Raw genomic sequence first — 18395 nt, 5'->3', positions numbered from 1 at the left:
AGTACAAAGCCTGCTTTCCTCCATATTCCCTGCCCACGAGTTTGTTTTCCGATGCCCTAATGTGGCTGTTGCCAGGCGTTCTAACATTGAACCGTCTCTGCATCTCAGATGGGAGCCTTCTTCTGAACTTTTTTAAAAAGTTGCCACTAGAGCTTATAAAAGGTTCCATCTGGTGGCTTTGCCCCTGAGTCGATGGGGGTCCCACAGTGCCTGCTCACACTCCTGTGAGTCTGGGACACCCCCATGCACCTGTCACCTGCCCTCCCCGAGCTCCCTCCATCACGCTCCCACAGGCCCTGCCCCGTGTCTGGAGTAGGGGTGAGCAGAGCCCAGGGGACCAGCGGTTCCCCTGGGACTCCCACTCTGTTACTTCTTCCAGGGTCCCAACTCCCGTGCCCACCCAGTTCTCGTCTGAAATGATCAGACTAAGACCTGGGCAGGGCAAGGCCTCCAGAGACCCTCATGTGTTTGTTGACTGACTGGGTGAAGCCTCCGTGGTTTCCTGAGAGCGGTGGGGCTGTGTCTGGGCTAAGACCTGTCCCTGAATTATCACCTTTAATCCCTAGGAAGGCCCAGCACCGAAGCTTCCTCCTCTAGGCTGACCTCCAGGCATGGCCCCACAGGGCTGAAGGCATTGTGTTTGGCTCTGACTGTACCAGACTAGGGGCTCCTGGGGCTTCTTGGGGCCTGACCTTGTCCACTGTTGGGTGGTAACGAGGGAGAAATGGGAGAGGGTTGCTGAGTCACTACCCTCCCAGCCTGACCGTCTTCCTCCCCTGCTCATGAGCTGTCTGTGTTTCTCCAAAGACCCTCCCATCTTGCTGCCCACCCTAAAGGGCACCCTCGGACAGGGTGGAGGGCAGACAAAGGACAGAAGGATGAGGCGGGCCAGGCCAGGTCTTTATTTGAGTTTGGGCATGATCCGGATGAAGAGGATCGTGCTGATGAAGATGAAGCAGACTATAATAAGCATGGCCCAGAGCAGCCAGTTGACCGACTTCTGTGTGTGCTGTTCCAGCCGCTCTGATTCTGTCTTCAGCTTTTCCAGGTTCTGGTCAGCCATCTTGAGTGAGTGTGACAGGGTCTGTGGGTGAGGTGGGGAGAATATCAACAGGACTGGGGCCAACTGTGGCCTCCCCCTAACACCCTGGGGCAAAGTCTGCACCTCTTGGCCCTTGTTGGTGCCGTTTCCTCTGCTGGGAATGCCGTTTTTGTTTTCTACCAAACTCCTATTTCTCCAGCCAAGCCCCAGTCACCATTCCCCTCTGCTGGGAAACCTTCTCAGATGACCCAAGGCAGAGAGTGCAGAGTTCCCACAATCCTCACACCTGGTTGTCCTTCTTGATGACACTCTGGGCGGCCAGCGTGTTGGTTTTGAGGCTCCGGGCCAGGCCTAGCATCTCCTCTGCCAGCTTCTCCTGGAGGCTCTGGTGTCGCTGCAGGACGAGGTCTAACTCGGCTGCCGACTGCTTCTCATTCCCTGGCCTGGGCCCTGCCACCCCGCTGACCCCACACAGGGGTGGACAGGTGGGCACGAGATGGGGGGGGAGGGGAAGAGACCGACATGTGCCCAAGGAGCCCAGAGGTTATGGCTCCAGCCACTGCCCTGCTTGGGGCTCAGTTATCCCTTCTTTGCTCTGGCTTCTGGGAAGAGAGTCCCCAGAAGGGGCTGCTGATTGGTGGTTTAGGTGCTCACGGCGCCTCAGTGGCCCCAGGTTCATCCAGCCCCCCGCCCCCTGGTGCTGCCCCAGGGCTGAAGACACTCACGTTCTCTTCCTCACGTCCAGCTCGGGCTCTGGAAGGGAAACAGGCCCAGCAGAAAGAAGGAGGGGTTGGCCTCCTGCCGACTGGCCTCCTGACCACTGCCTCTAGCAGGCCTGCTGCTCATGGCGCCCCTTCAGTCTTGGCTGCGGCCTGGTGGGCTCCTCATCACGCTTCAGAGCCCGAGCTCAAATGCCCCCTCTTCTCAGAAGTTTCCTTGCCTTGCTCTGGACTCCTCAGGCCCCAGGTCCCTCCCTCCAGCTGAACCTTGGCCCCATGGGCTGGGGGTGTCCAGCTCAGTTTCCTCTGGGGTCCACTTCCTCTGTCCTAGCCCCCGCTCCAGGCATAACTCAGTGACCCCCCCCGGGACACTTGGCCTGGGCTGTGAGATGAGGCTAGGCACGGGGCACGTGGGGCAGCAAGGACATGTGTCCTGTCCCAGGTAGCTGGGCCCCAAGTCCTGTTCTGCTCAGGCTGACTCACCTCCGGCAGAGTCCTGTGGCAAAAAGGGAGGGGCATGAAGTCACCCACTTTGTTATGGCCCCAAACCTGTCCTTTCTGCTCCTGAAACTCCCCACCCTCAGTCAGGGCCCTGGGCAAGTTCCGTGACCTATGAGCCTCAGTTTCTTCATCTATAAACTGATAACAGCTCACATTTTGAAGGGTTTACCTGATGCAAGTAAAGTGCTCAGAAACGCACTTGTCCTCCTATTTTACGGAGGAATAAAGTTGTCTGAACCAAACATATGTTATTTTTGCCCTGTACCAAACTCCTACTCACCTATCCATGCCCCGGCCACAGCATCCCTCTGTTGGGAAGCCTTGTCTGATGGCCCAGGGCGTAGGCTCTTGGGCCCCTAGGGTCCCTGCACCTGACAGTGTTTGTTGTTCGGGCCACCCCCAGGCATTGAACTCCTGTCACTGACCAGAGGGCTCTCAGGACCAGAAGGGCCCTACCGTGCCAAGCAGCTCGTCCCGCATCTCGTTGGTGTACCGTGCCCGTGACTGCAGATGCACTGTCTTCGTGGCAGGTATCCGCTCCCTGGCTGTGGTGGGCACGCGGCCAGGGGCCAGGAATTGGTTGGCTAGTGCCTTCTCGGAGGAGGAGGTCTGCAGAAGAGGGGCGAGGGTCACCAGAGGGCAGGGCCTGGGGACCCAGGGGAGTGGTGATGAGGGCTGAGGCAGCGGTGGTGGCCCTGCTTACCAGCTTCTCTGCCTGCAACATCCCCTTCAGAAAATCGACCTTGCGGGAATACTCATTGATGACCTCGGAGGCCGGTTTGCTGGAAGGCGAGAAGCGGACAAAGACGACCTGCCCGCTGGCCCAGTTCAGGGCAGGTGCCTGCAAGGGCCCTGAGCTCTACCCCCACTCCGGATGTGAAACCTCTCTGGCCGCCAACACTCACCTCGCCTGGGCTTTCAGGGCTTGCAGCATGTCCTCAAGCGCTCCCACGTACTGGGGAGGGAAAGTGGGGTATCAGCCCGGTCCCCCACTTCCACCCTTCCCCATCCTGCTCAAAGGCGTCAGAGCCAATAAGGGGCGGGGCTATGGTGGGAGGGGCCAAGCACCAAGGAGGCGTGGCTAGAGGAACTCCAGAGGAGGGAGCTGCAGGTGGACGTGGCGGAGCCGACCGGAAGGGGCGTGGCCAGGGTGGCAGTTGGGGCAGGGGAGTTGGGCTCGGTGCCTGCCAGCTCCGGGACCACCGTCGGGGAGTTGGGCTCTACGCAATCCCGCGGGCTCCCCTCACCTTCTCCAGACGCCACTCGTCTGGGTCCCTCTTCTCCGCTGCCATCACCTCGCAGCGGCACAGCAGCCGCACCAGGTTGAGCTCCAGCCTCGACGCCGCCATCACCCCCACGGTGGTTCCCCGCCCCTTCCGCTGGCGCCATCTCAAGAGAGGGCGGAAGTGCCTTCACTTGGCTTCCCTCTGGGTTGCTGTGCTCCACTCGTTTGCCGTTCCATCTTTGTTTGGGGCGGAAGTAATGTCTTCAAGGAGAGGAGCCGTTCAGTCCGTAGTTACTCAGGGCTGAATCGCCTGCTTTTCCTCGTGAGCATATTAACCCTCAGGAAGGGTGGAAAGGACCAGCTCCTGCGGTGTCAGGCCCAAGTGCAACGCGTCCTCTGTTCGTTCCTTTTCCCCTGCTCAAAGTTCCTCCCCGACACCCACTGCTGCCTGGATTCTCCCCACACTGAGCTCTTCCGCATCCAGGCCCCCTTCCCTGATTTCTTCCTGGGGAGAGGCCCTGGCCCGGCTTAGGGGCCCATCCAACCTTCTGCGGTTACGAGCTTCCGGATGCCAGCCTGACTCTGACTCCATCCGCCCGCTGTTTCTGGGCCTGTTTCCTCCCTTGGGGAACGGGCAGTGGGACAGTGCTAGCCTCTAGGGGGACACGAGTTAGCTCTGGGAGCGGCAGGCGGGGCCGGGTCACCCCTAAGGCTCAGACTCCTGTGGAGAGAACCCAGTCCCAGCCCGCCAAGGGCCCCAGGAAGCCGAGGCCAGTCCTGCGAGCCCCACTTCTGGAGTGCACGCGGTGAGGATGGGGCTTCATGGGGACCGGAGCCTGGCATGCAGCCCTCAGGTCACCGCTGTCCCAGTCACACTGGTGGGCCTCGTGTCCTTGCAAAGTCCCATGGAGGAGACCAAGTCCAGGATGGATAAGGGGGAGTTCCAGAGGCTGATGGGGCCGAGTCTGGAGCCCAGCCCCACCCCACCCTGGCTGTGTGGTCTTGGAGAAGCCCCCAACCCTCTGGCATGTGCCATCTGCACTCAAGTTCTTCACGGTCCCCCCACCCCATCCTCACAGGCCCCACCTGCCAGCCCACCAGGAACTGACTCCTCCACGTGCCGGTGGCCCCTGCAGCTGACACTTAGCCCTACCTCAGGAGAGTCCGGGTGCTGAAGCGGGGGAATGGGAGACGGCCCCCTGGACAGCAGGCTCTCTGCACTGAATGCGACTCTGCAGGAGCTGTCTGCTCCCCCAGGTTTCTGGGTCACTACACAAGCCCACCTGCCCCAGGTCAAGAGCACAGGTGAGATCCAACAGCGCATGCTGGGGGATCGAGGCAGGGCCTTCCAGACAAGCAGCACAAGGCCCTGCCCTGCAAGCCCCTTGGCGGCAGCCACAGGGTGGACCCCCCCCCCCCGCCCCGACTCCCCCCACCAGCCCTGGCCCTCCAACCCGGAGCAGAGCCTTGTGAGCAGGAACCGCACGCAAACCTCTCTCAGCACTTTGTCTTTATTTCACACGGCTGGGAGGCGCCTCTTGTTCCAGGCCTGTGGTCACGTGTCCAGGGGCCTGGAGAGTGGGCTGAACCTGAGAGGAGCCCCACTGGTGATCCCCAGGCTGCGACTGTTGATCTGTAGCGGGACAACCCAGGCCTTGCCCTCCCTGCTGGTGAGCGGGGTCCTCCTGAGTCGCTGGCTCCTGTGCTGCCTCATCAGGGCAGTGCCAAGGGCGGCCTCCTACAGCCTCCGGAGTCCAGGGCGTGGTGGACAGAGGAATGACAGCCACACTGGAGTCTCCCTGGGACGTGAGGTCTCTGGTGCCCCGGGTGGAGGCTGCCCCCACTTCGTGTCCTGGCTCAGCCGACAGCCTCGATCCCCACGGATGGCTGCCGTGCTCCCTCAAATGCACCGTGGCCAGGTAGCCACCAGCCAGGCCAGAGCATGAGTCCAAGAGAGACTGAGGCAGTCAGGTGGCCCAAGTGTCCAAACCCCTGGTGCAGGGTCGCACTTGGCGCGGGCGGGGCTGAGCCTCCGAGGTGGGCAGCTGTGTGGGCGGCCTCCGAAGACTCAGGTACAGGTTATGAAGGAGATGCAGGGCGTTAATATAAAAGTTGGTACACACACAAATAAAAAACAATTTGGTCTTCCGTTAAGGCTGTTACAGTTTAAAGTTATGTAAACCACGCACAAAGAAACAGTTACTGTAAAAAAAGTACAAAATGGGAGGTGGGAGACGGGCCGCTGGCCGATTGGGTGCTGTGGGCGGGCACATGCGCGCGGCGTGGGGGCTCCGCGAGGGCGGCCTGGCCTCAGCTGGCCTCTCCCCACTTGGACTCTGCTCTAGGAGCCGGTGCCCACCCCACATCGCTTTTGGGGCTTTTCATTCCGGATCCTTCTTGGAGAGCCAAATGCTGGCTCTGGGCTGTCCTCAGACGTGCAGACTCTGGCAGCGGTGGGCCCTCAGCCATTGGCCTGGCCCGAGGCGGGCGGCAGGCAGTAGGTTGGGGGGTCCGAGTACCTCCGCTTGGCCCCAGGTGGCTGGCTGTCCTCGTCTAGGGGCTCCTGAATGCCCCGCACGGGCAGGTGGGCATCGGGCGTGATGTACACGGAGTGTACCTGGTCTGGGCGGCGGGCCGGCGGCTCTCGGCGCCTGACGGGGGCAGTAGCCTCTGGGGCACCCGGTGCCCGGCCGGGGAGGTGGAAGGAGAGGTGGAAGGGCAGGCCGGGTGGGAGCTTGATGTTGGCCGTGGGCATGATTGGGGTCCGCCGGGGGGTCTTCCCTCTGACCGTCGCGAAGGACGATGGCCTTCGTCGTGGAGGGGCGGCCACTGCGGGGAGGGGGTTCAGGGCGGGCGCACTGGGGCAGGAGAGAGCAGGCGCAGGGGGCCCTTTTGAGAGACAGATGGCGGGGTTACTGCAGCTTCAGGGCCGGCAGATGGACCCTCATCCCGGGGCCGGCTGGCGGTGGACATGGGAAGGAAAAAAGCAGACGCTACCTTAATACTGACCTTCCGAGGCCCCCCGCCCGGCCCGCTCTTCCAACAGGCTCTCGGTGCTGGCCGACGTCTCCGAGTCCAGATTCTCCTCGTCAGAGCCCCTCGGGTCCAGCTCTGGCAGCCGGTAGGTGATGTCCTCCCTGGGGGGGTGGGGAAGGGCACAGTGTCCAAGGCTGTTCCTATGGTGAAAGACCACCCCAGGGAAAGTGCCAGGCGGGTAGGGGACAGAGGCAGGCCATCCTGATCCTGGATGGAACTCCCTGCCCCCGGCACCCCACCCAAACCCCCACAGCACACCTGGCCCACACTGTCCCTGGCCCTGTGATGCTCATGGGAGGAAGGTGTCAGGGTGCTGAGGGAAGCCAGGCACCTGGGCCAGGACTGAGTTGGTGAGGAGCTCCTGCCTCAGGACCTTTGCGTGTGTTTCTTCCCTCCACCTGCATTGCTCTACCCTGTTCCTAGGGCTAGGGTGGCCAGGCAGCCCGGGTCACTTCTGTTGTCCTGGCAGCACCCCCTTGACATTCACATCTTGCCTGGACAATAAATTCGTCAGTCACCCTAGCTAATGCCAACTTCCAGACAAAGTTCGGGCATCACTCCTCTGTTGCCTCTTCTCCCCGTGGTTCCCTGTGGCCAAGCATGGGGTTTAAACAGAGCCCTAAGTCGTGCTCTAGGACAGCGGCACTCTGCGAGGTGGGTCCTGGACGACGGCACGAGCCTAGCCGGGCAGCCGGCTAACGGCCAGGTCCCCTGTGGCGGAGGGGCCTGTGAATGGGGCCAGACCGTGTGGGAGGGTGCGAAGGGGATGGAGGGGCACTTGCTTCTCCTCCTTGATGGACTGGATCCGCTCCATGAGGATCTCCTTCTCGCGGTCCTCGTCGCCGCCGGCCGCCTCCTCCTCCGGCAGCACCTCCAGCTCCTCTGGGCCGCCGCTGCTGTTCCCCCGGGCCTTGGGGCTCTTGTTCTGCAACAGAGAAGCGGCAGGTCTGGCCGGCCCCTCCGGGCGGGCGGATAGGCAGGGCTCACTGCCGGCGGGTGGAGAGAGCAGTGTGAGCGCCAGGAAGGTTAGTTCTGCCATGGGTGGCTGGGCTTAGTGAGGCTTCTCCAGGGGTCACGTAGGGCCCGGGTGGCCAGTGCTCGGCTGGTTAGTCATCCTTCTCACACAGGTGGTCAGCAGGCAACGGGCCTCCCCCAGCATGCACTTCAGAAAGGTCTATCCTACAAAGGCCCTAGGGCGAGGGGAACCCTAGCATGCACCGCTCCAGGAGACATGCAGGGCAGGCCGCTACGCACGTACATACCAGCACCCCCTCATAGGGAGACGAAAACCCCAGCTGGAGAGGCCATGGCTGGGGAAGAGATGAACAGAGGGTGACCACTGGGGGCCATGACCCCGACACAGGTGTGCATCATCGGCATCTGGCCACATCCGACCGTAGGGACAAGGACATAGCCCTCCCACAGAGTGCAGAACCCACTTCCCACCCTCCACCCTGCACCGTGGAGCCACTTCTGCTGTGGGAACACTTCCCTGTGGGCAGGGCCCAGGTCAGCAAGAGACAGGCCAGAGGATGACCCAAACCACCACCAAGTGGGTGACAGGTCCCTCGAGGACGATGGGCATTTGGCCGAGGCGGGGACTCGGTTTCTGAGCCTGCTGCCGTGACGCCCCTGGCCAACTGCCTATGGCCAAGGGTGTCCTGGGAGTCCAAGCAGTGAAGCGGGACCAGCCCTAATGCCCGAGCCCCGCCCCACCAGAGGCCGTGCCCACCGTGGGCCCGTCACACACGCTCGTCACACACGCTCACAGTGTTCTGGCGCAGGAGCGAGAGTCTCCGGACGGCGATGCTCTCTGCGGTCTCCAGCTGGCTGATCTCCTCCATCTTCACCTTGTACTTCCTCAACTGCTCCTTGATCAGCATCTCTACACACCTGTGGAGAAGGCGACTCAGTTACCGTTCCAGGGGTTGTGGGTGTGGGAGCCCCTGCGTCCAGGGAGGCGCTGGCTGGAGACTGGGGAGCAGTGGCCGCGCAGAGACCCACCCAGAGACCAGACAGGGCCAAGGACACGGCTGTGGCTCCGGCCTCAGCCCTGCTCACTCACTGTGTGACCTAGGGCAGCTCACTCCACCCCTCTGAGCTTGAGTCCCTACCTCCAAAGCCTTGTTGTATGAAAGAGGAGGGCTGGTATGACGAGTCGGAGTGAACAGCCCCTCCTAGGCTCCCTGCAGGTGGGGACAGTCCTGCCTCACGCGGAAGTACGAGGCGCAGGGAGCCAGTGCGGTTAGTCCCAGGGGCTGCAGGCAACCAGCCCCAAGGGCCATTGAACGTGTGTTCTCACTGCCACACATCTGTTCAGTGGTCAGTACCAGGGGGACTCAGCCCAGAGTGGTCAGTAATAGGGGGGACTCAGCCCAGAGTGATCAGTACCAGGAGGACTCAGCCCAGAGTGATCAGTACCAGGAGGACTCAGCCCAGAGTGGTCAGTACTAGGTGGGGACTCAGCCCAGAGTGGTCAGTAACAGGGGGCACTCAGCCCAGAGTGATCAGTACCAGGGGAGACTCAACCGAGAGTGGTCAGTACTGGGGGGGACTCAGCCCAGAGTGGTCAGTACTGGGGGAGATTCAGCCTGGATGGAGAGGCAGTCACAACTCAGTTTCCCACCATCATGACAACATAAGAAAAGAAGACCAAAGCATGTGCTGGAAGAGGCCACAACAAATCTGTCGACAACACCACGCCGCCACCAGGTGGTGTGAGGGCCACGGTGGGCTCTTCTCACCGCCTGTCACTGTTCACTAACTGTGACGAGCACGGCCTGGGGACGCAGTGTCGGGCCTTCTTCGTGTCTTTGCCTCATGAAACCGCCTAGGGTGACAGGTTCTTATTTTCACAACTCGCAGCCTAAACAGCGTCCTCTTAGTGACTGACGTCTGAGGACCTCCTGAGTTTTCCTGGGGAGCCCGCTGAGAGCTTTGGAAGATGGCTCCGGGGACAGAAGCGCCAGAGCATCACTTCTGTTGCTGTGGGGTTCACTGCTACCACAGCCCAGAATGCTGGGGGTCACCGTCTGCCCCTCGCCCTGACATGAGAGATGAGAAGTTTCTCTTCTTTTTTGGTTCTCTAGCCTCAAAAGAACTTGGAAGCTTCGCCCTCACTGCTTGAGGAGAGACGCTACTGGGTCTCTGCCCAGGTCTGGGCCCCGTGCTGTGGGGGCTGCTTCTGGGCCCCCACGTGGGAGGGGCGACCCTCCCCACACACAGCAGCCAGCGCCTCACGTCCAGGCTTGGTTAGAAGATTGGGCTTAGTGCAAAAGTCACGTGTGCTCATTAGAGCACGTTTTAAAGAAAGACAAGTAAAATTACCAAAAGAAGTCTACCCCGACCCCAGGGCTCAGGGACACCACCCAGGCCGTCTCGATCCAGGTGTTGTCTTCTGGACTTTTTTCTGCATGCGGGTCTACACACAGCGGGACTGAGCTGGCCCAGGATTCCAGATTGGGCTGTCCCGTTCGTCATGGGGTCCCTCGCTGGGCTGTGCTGGGTGTGAGCTGGGGTTGGGGGCCGGCCGGGCCTGGCACTCACGTGGTGATCTTGAGGACGTCCTTCATGCTGGTCAGTGGGTCCGAGTTGTCAGGGCAGCGCAGGAGGCAGGGTGCGAAGATGATGGCTAGCGCGCTGGGCGACATGCGGTTCACGTCCTCGAGCTGGGCCACCCTGCGTGGTGAGCATCACTTAGGGGGCGGCCAGGGAGCCCCTAGACCAGAGTCCAGAGCCCTGGGCTGCTGTGGGGAAAGTGCCACCACAGCTGGGTGGTGTGACACGCTCGCTTCCGCAGCATGGAGAGCTGCCCCAAAGAAGCTAGGGCTCCTTGCAGACCCCCAACCCAGGCCCGCGGCCTGGCGCGGAACCACCGGAGCACCGGCCCCGGGAATGCTGTTGGCGGGGTTCCTGGCGGGGACCCCACCCCTCAAAGAGCGGGCGGGCGGGCACTTGCTTGACGAGGTGGAAGATGAGCCGCTCCAGGGAGTTGTGGTTGGCTTCCGGCAGGTGCTCCAGGACGGCGTAGATGGCGGCCAGCTGCTCCTGCTTCTCCGGCAGCTCTAGGAGGGCCCGGGGCGTCAGCTCCCTGGGGGACCACCCCAACACGCCCTGGAGCGCCGGGGAGCCTCCCACCACGGGGGGCCGGGACGGATGTGTGGCAAGAATGCAGGGCCACAGAAGGGTCCCGGCCCACCCCAGGCCTGAGTTTCTCAGCTGTGACAGGGTGGTCCTATCTTCCTGGCTGTTCACGGTGAGCACTGGCAGCTCCCACCCCTGACCTCAGCCACCTGCCTCCCCTGGCCGCTGCTGGGGCACTCACCAACGGCTCGGAGGAAGTCGCCGTACTGGGCAAAGGTCATGAGGGGCTCAGGCAGCTCCCGCAGCCACTGCTTGAGCACCCCGGTGATGGCGTGGATGGGGAAGTTCTCCAGCTTGACCGCCGTGGGGTCTGTCAGGAGAGGGGGTGTGGCCAGTGGGCACAGTGCAGGCAGGAGCGGGGCACCCAGAGCCAAGCCTGGTGCCCCCCTGCCCTCAACACCTACCTGTCTGCAGGCCCGACCTCCCACAGCACCCACCTGTCTGTAGCGCCTGCCGGAGCTCCCGTGTGCGGTTGGCAGCGCCAGACTTGCGGTAGAGGCCCTCGGTGTACAGGCCATGCATCTCCACATGTTCCAGAAGCTTCTCCAGCACAATGGGCACTGAGGCCTTGTCGCTGGTCAGACTGTCCACACACACGCCGAAGTGGCCCGGCTCGGCACCTGGCTCGCTCTGCAAGGCCAGGGGTGGCAGTCAGGCCCAGGCTAGTTGTCCTCCCTGGCTGCCCCTTGTATCTCCTCTGTGGGCCCCATCCCTCCTTGTCCCTCGTTCCCCCTTGCAGGCTGCTGGGGGCTCCAGGCAGCTCGATGGACATTGGGCCCCCTATGTGGAGCACCTGTGGCCCCTTTGGAGCAGCCGACCCTGGCTCCTGCCGCAGTCCCAGTGCTCGGGACCCCACCTCCATCCTGTGCAGAGTCAGGGGCCTGCCTTCCACTGGGAGGAGGGAGGAGCAGGGCCAGGAGTCTCAGAGGCACACAGAGGCCAGCTCCTGCCTCGGGGGACCTTGCGGCCTCTGACAGGGCCGGGGTGCTCTGCTGCAGGAGGGCTCCCCCTACGTCAGCTCCTTGCTCCTGCCTGACGCCATTCCCTGACCTCACGTCAAGCACCCCCTCTCCTCCACACCTCTCAGGATGGCCTCCCCCAGGCACCCGGCCCTGGAATGACAGTGTCATTCTGGAAAGTTCCTGGCCACAGTGGGCTCACCTTCCTCCCGCATGTGTAAGAGCAGTAGGTCTGGATCTTGTGTACGCACTTCTTGTGGCAGGTCATCTTGCACACTAGGAGGTCATGAGGGGGTCACAGATGGTGTGGCAGGGGCCCCAGGTCCCAGTGGCTGGGGGCCTGCCGACTAGCTTCTAAACTCACACTATATGGATCTCTGCCCTGGTTCCCTGGTGAGGAAGCCGCGTGGGCAGGTGTCCATAACTGGAGACCGTCAGTGGCCTCAGAGCCAGCCTGACCATCAGGACAAGCAGCAGGGGTTTGGGGGGCCTGGGCCTCAGTCCTGCCAGGTGGTGGCCCTGGGGACTCAGCCAATTACAGTGGCACAAGTGACATTACTTTTGTTTCTCCCAACAATAGCAAGCCTCCAACTATCAGCTGATGTCACGCACAGAGAGGAAATCAGCTATGACAGAAAGGAGGAGTATCCAGATGTCCTTGTCTCAGGACAGCGCCAAGTGCCCAGTATTTATGACGGATAGGGGTGCTGGACCGCAGCTCACACAGGGCCATGGGGAAAGGAGACCCTGGGGCGAAAAGGGAGCCAGTCCCTGCTGGTTTTGTCAAGAAAATACAAGTGCTAGAGGCCCACTTGACCCTGCTGGGCCTCCAGGGGCCGACTGGGCTCTGGTCCTGGCTTGGTCATCTCCTGGCTACCTGAGTGAGGGCCAGCCTGGTCATCCTGAGCTGCGCCTTGTCTCTCAGAGCCCCCTGTGGGGATAGCTGGACTCACTGTCGACCCAGGCAGCGGGAGCAGCGTGTGCGAAGGTCTGGAGGTGGGACCTCTGACCTGCCTGGATGGGGGTGTGGCGGGGAGGCTGCAGGGGGTGGCGCTCAGGGCCAGCGAAGAACTGGGCTCTGCCCCAGGGTGACGATGGGGGTCTTAGTGGGTGAGATGGGGCTGGGCAGTGTTCCAGAAAGATCTGCCCTGAGGCTGGGGTGAAGGCCCTGGTACACAGTGAAGGGTCAGGGACATGGTTGGTGGTTGGGGGTGTGGTAGTGGAGTCATGGGGCATGGTGGGTGACGCCGGGGGTGGTGGGGGTCGGGGACACTCACCACTACAGAGCAGGGCCTTGTCCATGAGCCAGATGTAGGAGAGGCACTGCTCGCACGACTGCGGGATGCTCACCTGGTAGCTGGCGAACACGTGCCCGTTGTGCTGCTGGACCTGGGGGCCACGGAGGCGGTGCTGAGTGGCGGGGGCACACCCCCATGGGGTCGCCATGGGCTGCCCAGTGTGGACGCTGCCTGTAGCAGCTCAGACAACCTGCTCATTCATGACTAGGGTTCCTTAGGCTGGGCAGCGGGAAGACGCCCCCACAGACACTTGTACCTATGCTCATATGTGTGCACACTCACACACGCACATGCACACACATACTCACAGCACGTTCCTGCTTCCGCTTCTTCTTCTGGGCTTTGCTCTGCTGAGAGGAGCACAGAGGTGAGGTCCGCGTGGGCCCCTGGGAGCACCCCAGCCCTCAGCCAGCCCTGCCCTCCGTGGAGGGACAGCACCCACCTTGGGTGGCTCGAAGTCGTTCTTGGTGTACCCACGCGTGAACTCGTCAAGCAGCGACTGGAAGAGGTTGAGGACCAGGTTGGGGTCCTTCTCCCCACGCTCGGCCGCCAGGTTGCTCACGACGATCTGGTAGTTCTCCATCAGGTCCTTGTAGCCAACGTGGATCTTCCCGTTCTGCGGGGATGCAAGGTGTGACCCCACGGGACGGACTGACAGGGGCGCCCAGGGGCTCGCCGTGGGGGCCCTCCCGGGGCTGGGAGTCCACGTACGGGGACGGAGTACATGGTTTTGAGGTTGCTCCTGAACTTCTCGGTGGCCTCGATGAATAAGCTCTCGATAGGAGTCTTCTGGGAACGGAGGTCGTTTATCTGGAGAGGGAGGGAGAGCTGCGCTGACCCCACCGCTCTGCCCCGTCCCAGGCCCTTCCCTGGCTCCCCCAGGCTCGCAGGAGAATAGCCGGGCCCTCCAGCCAGTCCCGGTCTCTCTGATCCCGTCAGCCCAGGTCAAAGCCACCGGCATCTGTGGCTGGAGTGCTCACTGTGGGGTGTGAAGCGGCGCCCCTGGCCTCAAGCCGCTGGATGCTGGCAGCACTCCCCAGGCATGAGGACGAGTGTCCCATGGGGCAGGCTCGCCCCGTTGAGACCTGCTGATTTCGCTGGGGCCCTTCCTGCTGTCTTACAGGTGCTCGGTGCCCAGCCTCGCTTCTGGACCAGGGCTGCCTCAAACAGCCTGCTCATTTCCTGATGCCCCTGCCCTTCACAGGGCCCCCTGGCCCCTCAGTGTCCCCGAAAGCCCATTGCCATGCTGCAGAGACCCCGGGTACCCCCGTCTGCCGGGAGATCACCCGCAGCTGGACTGTAAACACCCCAAGCACAGGCCACGGCTTATTCACTGCCGCTGCACACTAAGCGCTCAATCGGTGTCTGCCTCGGACCAAGTACCTTTTGTAAAAGTGTCCTCCAAATAAAAAAAAGTCATGCGCCGTATTACGACGTTTCGACCACCAATGGACGGCACAGATGACGGTAGTCCTGTAAGATCAGCACCACGGAGCCCAGGCGTGCGGTGGGCAACACCTGCTAAGTTTGCCTAAGTACGTGCTATGATGTTCGCATAACAGGATTGCCTCAGGATGCATTTCTCAGAACGTGTCCCCATTATTAAGTGACACCTATCTGTAGGAAGTTCATGGCCAGGTGTGGCTGAGTGGTAGGACAAGGGAAGGCGGCAGGACCCAAGGACAGCCTGGTGGGACACGGTGTGTGCAGTGCCCTGCACGGACGGTCATTCTGGATGGCAGTGTTCCCACTTCCTCGTGTGTGCGAGAAAGTGGTGCAGCTGCCCAAGGGGCGCTGTGAAACAACACACGAGATGCTCACCACGGATTTCAACCTTCCAGGGTGGGGACCACAGGACAAAACGCACCTGCTGGGTGCCGGACCCAGGCATGCGCGTATGCACACACATGCTCTAGACGACCCCCACACGGACCACAACCCCTCACAGGAGGCCCTTGGGACTGGAACGTCCCAGAATCAGATGCTTTGGATGTACCATGGTTCCAGAAGTGCTGTGCAGCCCCCATAATAAGACCCACTGACATCCTGCATGAAATGTAAAGGTTCACACTGAGCGAGATAAATGAGGCTCCAAATGGTCTCACGTGAGCCCAGGCTGGGTTTCGAGAAAACAAGCTGATGCCAAACTTAGGAATAAGTGGCTGGTTTCTGGAACTTTCTGTGTGTTGAAACTCTGCACCTGGACTTTATGTTGAAAGTTCCTGCATCGGCCCACTAAGGGCTACTGTGTGGCAGCTTGAAAAACTCTGCTGGTGATGAGGCCCCTTCTGGGGAGGCCTGGGTCCGACCCTGCAAGTGCACCCTCCTCCCGTGTACCCGTGGCCGGCTCACCTTGTTGAGCAGGAACTCATCCAGGTACTTGAGCTCGTTGGCGTTAGTGATTTTGCGGAACACCGACTCCCGCCACTTCTCTGACACTGTGATTTTGCCGATCTTGAGGTTTCTGTTCTTCTTCCCTTTGCCTCCTGGCTCCTTGGCAGGCTTCTCGCTGGTGGCGTGGCGGTGCTGGTGGCTGGAGGGGGCTGGAGGGGAGAAGGAGCGAGTGGCAAGGGCGGGTTCTGGGGAGGACACTCATCAGCCCCTTGAGAGCCAGGACCCCACACCACGGCACGCTGGGGTTCCACAGCTATAGAGCGCCCTGGGGGGCCGGGACCAGCCCTGAAGCCCTGTGCCCGAGGCCCGACCTGGGGACCATCCACATGCCTGAGGGCCCCGCCCTGGTGCTGAGGCTGTGGGTGACCAACCTTCTAGATTCTTCTTCATGGTGGCAGCTTCCAGCACGACGTTCCCAGCTACTGAGCTCTCTGTCTCCTCCACGCCCTCTAGGCTATATTTTTTATCCTTGTTCTTAGGCAGGAAAAGTCTCTTAAATGTAGATCTGTAGGAGAAAGTGACAGGCTCCATTTAAAACCTCAGAAAATGAAAATGGATGTAAGGCTGAAAAAAGGATCATCTTGGGGCTGGCCCCATGGCCGAGTGGTTGAGTTCGCGCGCTCTGCTGCAGGCGGCCCAGTGTTTCGTTGGTTCGAATCCTGGGCGCGGACATGGCACTGCTCGTCAGGCCACGCTGAGGCAGCATCTCACATGCCACAACTAGAAGGACCCACAACGAAGAATATACAACTATGTACCGGGGGACTTTGGGGAGAAAAAGGAAAAAATAAAATCTTAAAAAAACAAAAAGGATCATCTTACTGTAGAGAGAAATGGCCCCTTTCTTGGTTATCAGTGGAATGGGATGCTACTAAAAATATGGTCGATTTGTGTGAATGACAGGGGAGTCAGGTGAAAATGCTAGATGCTAGGCAGAAGTGTGACCCCATTTTTTATTAAAAAGTGAATAACACTCCCCCCGCCCCCTCACGTGTTTTTACAGGCACAGGTTAGGAAAAACATCAGGAAGAATAAATGCCAAATCATGTACTGTGGCTACTGGAGGTGTGGTGACTGAATGGTGGCCCCTAAAAAGAAGTGTCCCTGTGCTAACCCTCAGGGCCTGTGAGCCTGACCTTATTTGGGAAAAGGGTCTTTGCACATGTGACTAAATGCTATGGATCTGAATGTGTGTGTCCTGACAAATTCATATGCTGACGCCCAACCCCCAAAGTGACAGTGTTGAGGGGGGGCGTTGGGAGGTGATTAGGTCGTGAGAATGGAGCCATGATGGGATTAGTGCCCTTATAAAAGGGAGCCTAGAGATCTCTCTGGCCTCTTCGGTCATGTGAGGACACAGTGAGAAGATGCCGTCTGTGAACCAGGAGTGGCCCCACCAGATACTGAATCTGCTGGCGCCTTGATCTTGGGCTTCCAGCCTCCAGAACCGTGAGAAGTAAATGTTGTTTAAGCCGCTTGATCTGTGGGGTTTTGTTACAGCAGCCTGAATGGACTAAGACACGAAGTGAAGGATCTCCAGACGAGATCATCCCGGATTACCCAGACGGGCCACAATCCAATGACAAGTGTCCTTCTAAGAGAAAAAGACAACGCAGAGGAGAGAAGAATGTCATTCGAAGACAGAGGCAGAGATTGGAGTAATGCAGCCACAAGCCAAGGGACGCCTGGGCCCCCAGAAGCTGGCGAGGCAGGACGGACCCTCCCCTGGAGCCTCTGGAGGGAGCGCGGCCCTGCGACACCTTGATTTTGGACTTCTGGCCTCCAGGCTGTGAGAGAAATTCCTGCTGTTTGAAGCCACCTGGTTTGAGGTGCTTTGTTTTGGTGGTGGGGTCCCCGTGCCGTGGGGGGCTCTCCACCCCCGCCATAAGCCTGTTCTACACCCACCTCAGCTTTCAGATCAGAGCTCCCCTGTGCCACAGCCCATCCCCTCTGCTCTGAGCTGGAACTACCCAGAGCACTCTGGCAGGGGCTTTCTGGGGATAGAGCCCTGGCCCAATTTTTTCTTTTTTCTTCTCTTTTTTTTTTTTATGAGGAAGATTAGCCCTGAGCTAACATCTGCTGCCAATCCTCCTCTTTTTGCTGAGGAAGACTGGCCCTGAGCTCACATCCGTGCCCATCTTCCTCTACTTTATACGTGGGACGCCTGCCACAGCATGGCTTGCCGAGCGGTGCCATGTCCGCACCTGGGATCCGAACTGGCGAACCCCAGGCCGCCGAAGCAGAATGTGCGAGCTTAACTGCTACACCACTGGGCTGGCCCTGGCCCAGTTTTTTCTATCTGAGGACCCAGGAGGGGTTCCAGAGGGAGGGATGGGGGAGCTGGGAGCTGGTTCTGATTCCATAAAAAGTAAAACGTTAGCCGTCTGTGGACCCAGAAGAAGTGACCAAGATCGGCTCTAGGCTTCAGCAGGAATCGTTTCACCCCAACGTGGCCACAATCTGGGCTCCACGCGCGCTCTCCTCCCGAAGCTGCTAAGGAGAAGACGCCTGCCTGACCGCGCATTGTCTAGGCCGTCGGTTTAGGAGACCAGCCTGCTCAGAGGCTGGAGGCCTCAGCAGGGACCCTGTCTGTCCTCTGGTGGCCAGAGTGCTCTCCCAAACCCGGCACTTACTTGGAGTCGGTCTGGGAGCCTGGCGACAGCCCCAAATCTGCGCCAGAGGAAGTGTCACCCGACTTCTTCTTCTGGACGGCTGGCCTCTTCGTGCTCGGCTCCCCATCCACCGTTTCCGGAGAAGGCTGCAAGAGAGCAGGCTGTTCCATGAGCAAAGGCAGGCAGCCCTCGTGGGAGGGAAGGCAGGGGTCCCTGCATCTTGGGGACGTCTCTTTCCTCCTAAGCTGTCCTTAGGACAGAGCTGGGGTGGCCAGGCCAGCGGTGGGCTGGGACCTGAGGGGCGAGAGCTGCAGCTGAAGCTTTACCTGAGTCTTGGACGGGGACGGGGACGGGGACGGGAGGAGCTTGGAGACGTCGCTAGCAGATAAGGAAATGCGCCTCTCCCTGTGAGATGACAGAAATGTGGCTTGTATCAACAAACACAAGTTAGGAGACACTTTAGGTT

At 60.6% G+C, this 18395-nt stretch overlaps 2 protein-coding genes across 21 annotated transcripts in view; both read right to left on the bottom strand.

Annotated features, from left to right (window-relative positions):
* Nucleotides 1-879: 879 nt before the first annotated feature.
* USE1 (unconventional SNARE in the ER 1) lies at nt 880-3644 on the bottom strand. Its single transcript, XM_001503032.5, has 8 exons — nt 3510-3644; nt 3168-3217; nt 2966-3044; nt 2719-2871; nt 2245-2257; nt 1768-1795; nt 1329-1503; nt 880-1084 (listed from the first exon to the last, which is right to left on the bottom strand). The coding sequence occupies exons 1-8, from the start codon at nt 3609-3611 to the stop codon at nt 902-904; spliced, it is 783 nt and encodes a 260-aa protein (XP_001503082.1). The 5' UTR covers nt 3612-3644; the 3' UTR covers nt 880-901.
* Nucleotides 3645-4982: 1338 nt separating this feature from the next.
* MYO9B (myosin IXB) overlaps nt 4983-18395 on the bottom strand; it is an 84902-nt gene continuing 71489 nt past the window's right edge. For 4 of the 20 annotated variants that reach the window (XM_070246626.1, XM_070246632.1, XM_070246629.1 and 1 more), the window contains 18 exons: nt 18256-18334; nt 17951-18075; nt 15689-15822; nt 15276-15466; nt 13635-13733; nt 13366-13539; nt 13232-13273; nt 12903-13014; nt 11828-11901; nt 11104-11296; nt 10848-10976; nt 10482-10587; nt 10070-10201; nt 8293-8416; nt 7786-7833; nt 7302-7448; nt 6497-6620; nt 4983-6376 (listed from right to left, as the gene is read on the bottom strand). In XM_070246626.1, coding sequence (XP_070102727.1) covers nt 5949-6376; nt 6497-6620; nt 7302-7448; nt 7786-7833; nt 8293-8416; nt 10070-10201; nt 10482-10587; nt 10848-10976; nt 11104-11296; nt 11828-11901; nt 12903-13014; nt 13232-13273; nt 13366-13539; nt 13635-13733; nt 15276-15466; nt 15689-15822; nt 17951-18075; nt 18256-18334 — 2461 coding nt within the window. In that variant the 3' untranslated portion in view covers nt 4983-5948. Of the gene's footprint in view, nt 6377-6484; nt 6625-7301; nt 7449-7785; nt 7834-8292; nt 8417-10069; nt 10202-10481; nt 10588-10847; nt 10977-11103; nt 11297-11827; nt 11902-12902; nt 13015-13231; nt 13274-13365; nt 13540-13634; nt 13734-15275; nt 15467-15688; nt 15823-17950; nt 18076-18255; nt 18335-18395 lie in introns of all 20 variants that reach the window. The other 16 variants (XM_070246627.1, XM_070246633.1, XM_070246630.1 and 13 more) reach the window with 10 other exon arrangements.

Source organism: Equus caballus, chromosome 21 (genome assembly GCF_041296265.1).
Source record: "Equus caballus isolate H_3958 breed thoroughbred chromosome 21, TB-T2T, whole genome shotgun sequence".
In the NCBI taxonomy this organism is placed as follows: domain Eukaryota; kingdom Metazoa; phylum Chordata; class Mammalia; order Perissodactyla; family Equidae; genus Equus; species Equus caballus.
This window is presented reverse-complemented; position numbering and strand designations above follow the sequence as displayed.

Excerpts from the sequence above, each read along its gene's own strand:
- USE1 (XM_001503032.5), bottom strand. The coding sequence starts at position 3,611 with ATGGCGGCGTCGAGGCTGGAGCTCAACCTGGTGCGGCTGCTGTGCCGC. Across the intron at positions 1,504-1,767 it reads CTGGACGTGAGGAAGAGAAC|CGGGGTGGCAGGGCCCAGGC; the intron begins GTGAGTGTCTTC and ends GTGTGGGGTCAG. Across the intron at positions 1,085-1,328 it reads TCATCAAGAAGGACAACCAG|ACCCTGTCACACTCACTCAA; the intron begins GTGTGAGGATTG and ends CCTCACCCACAG.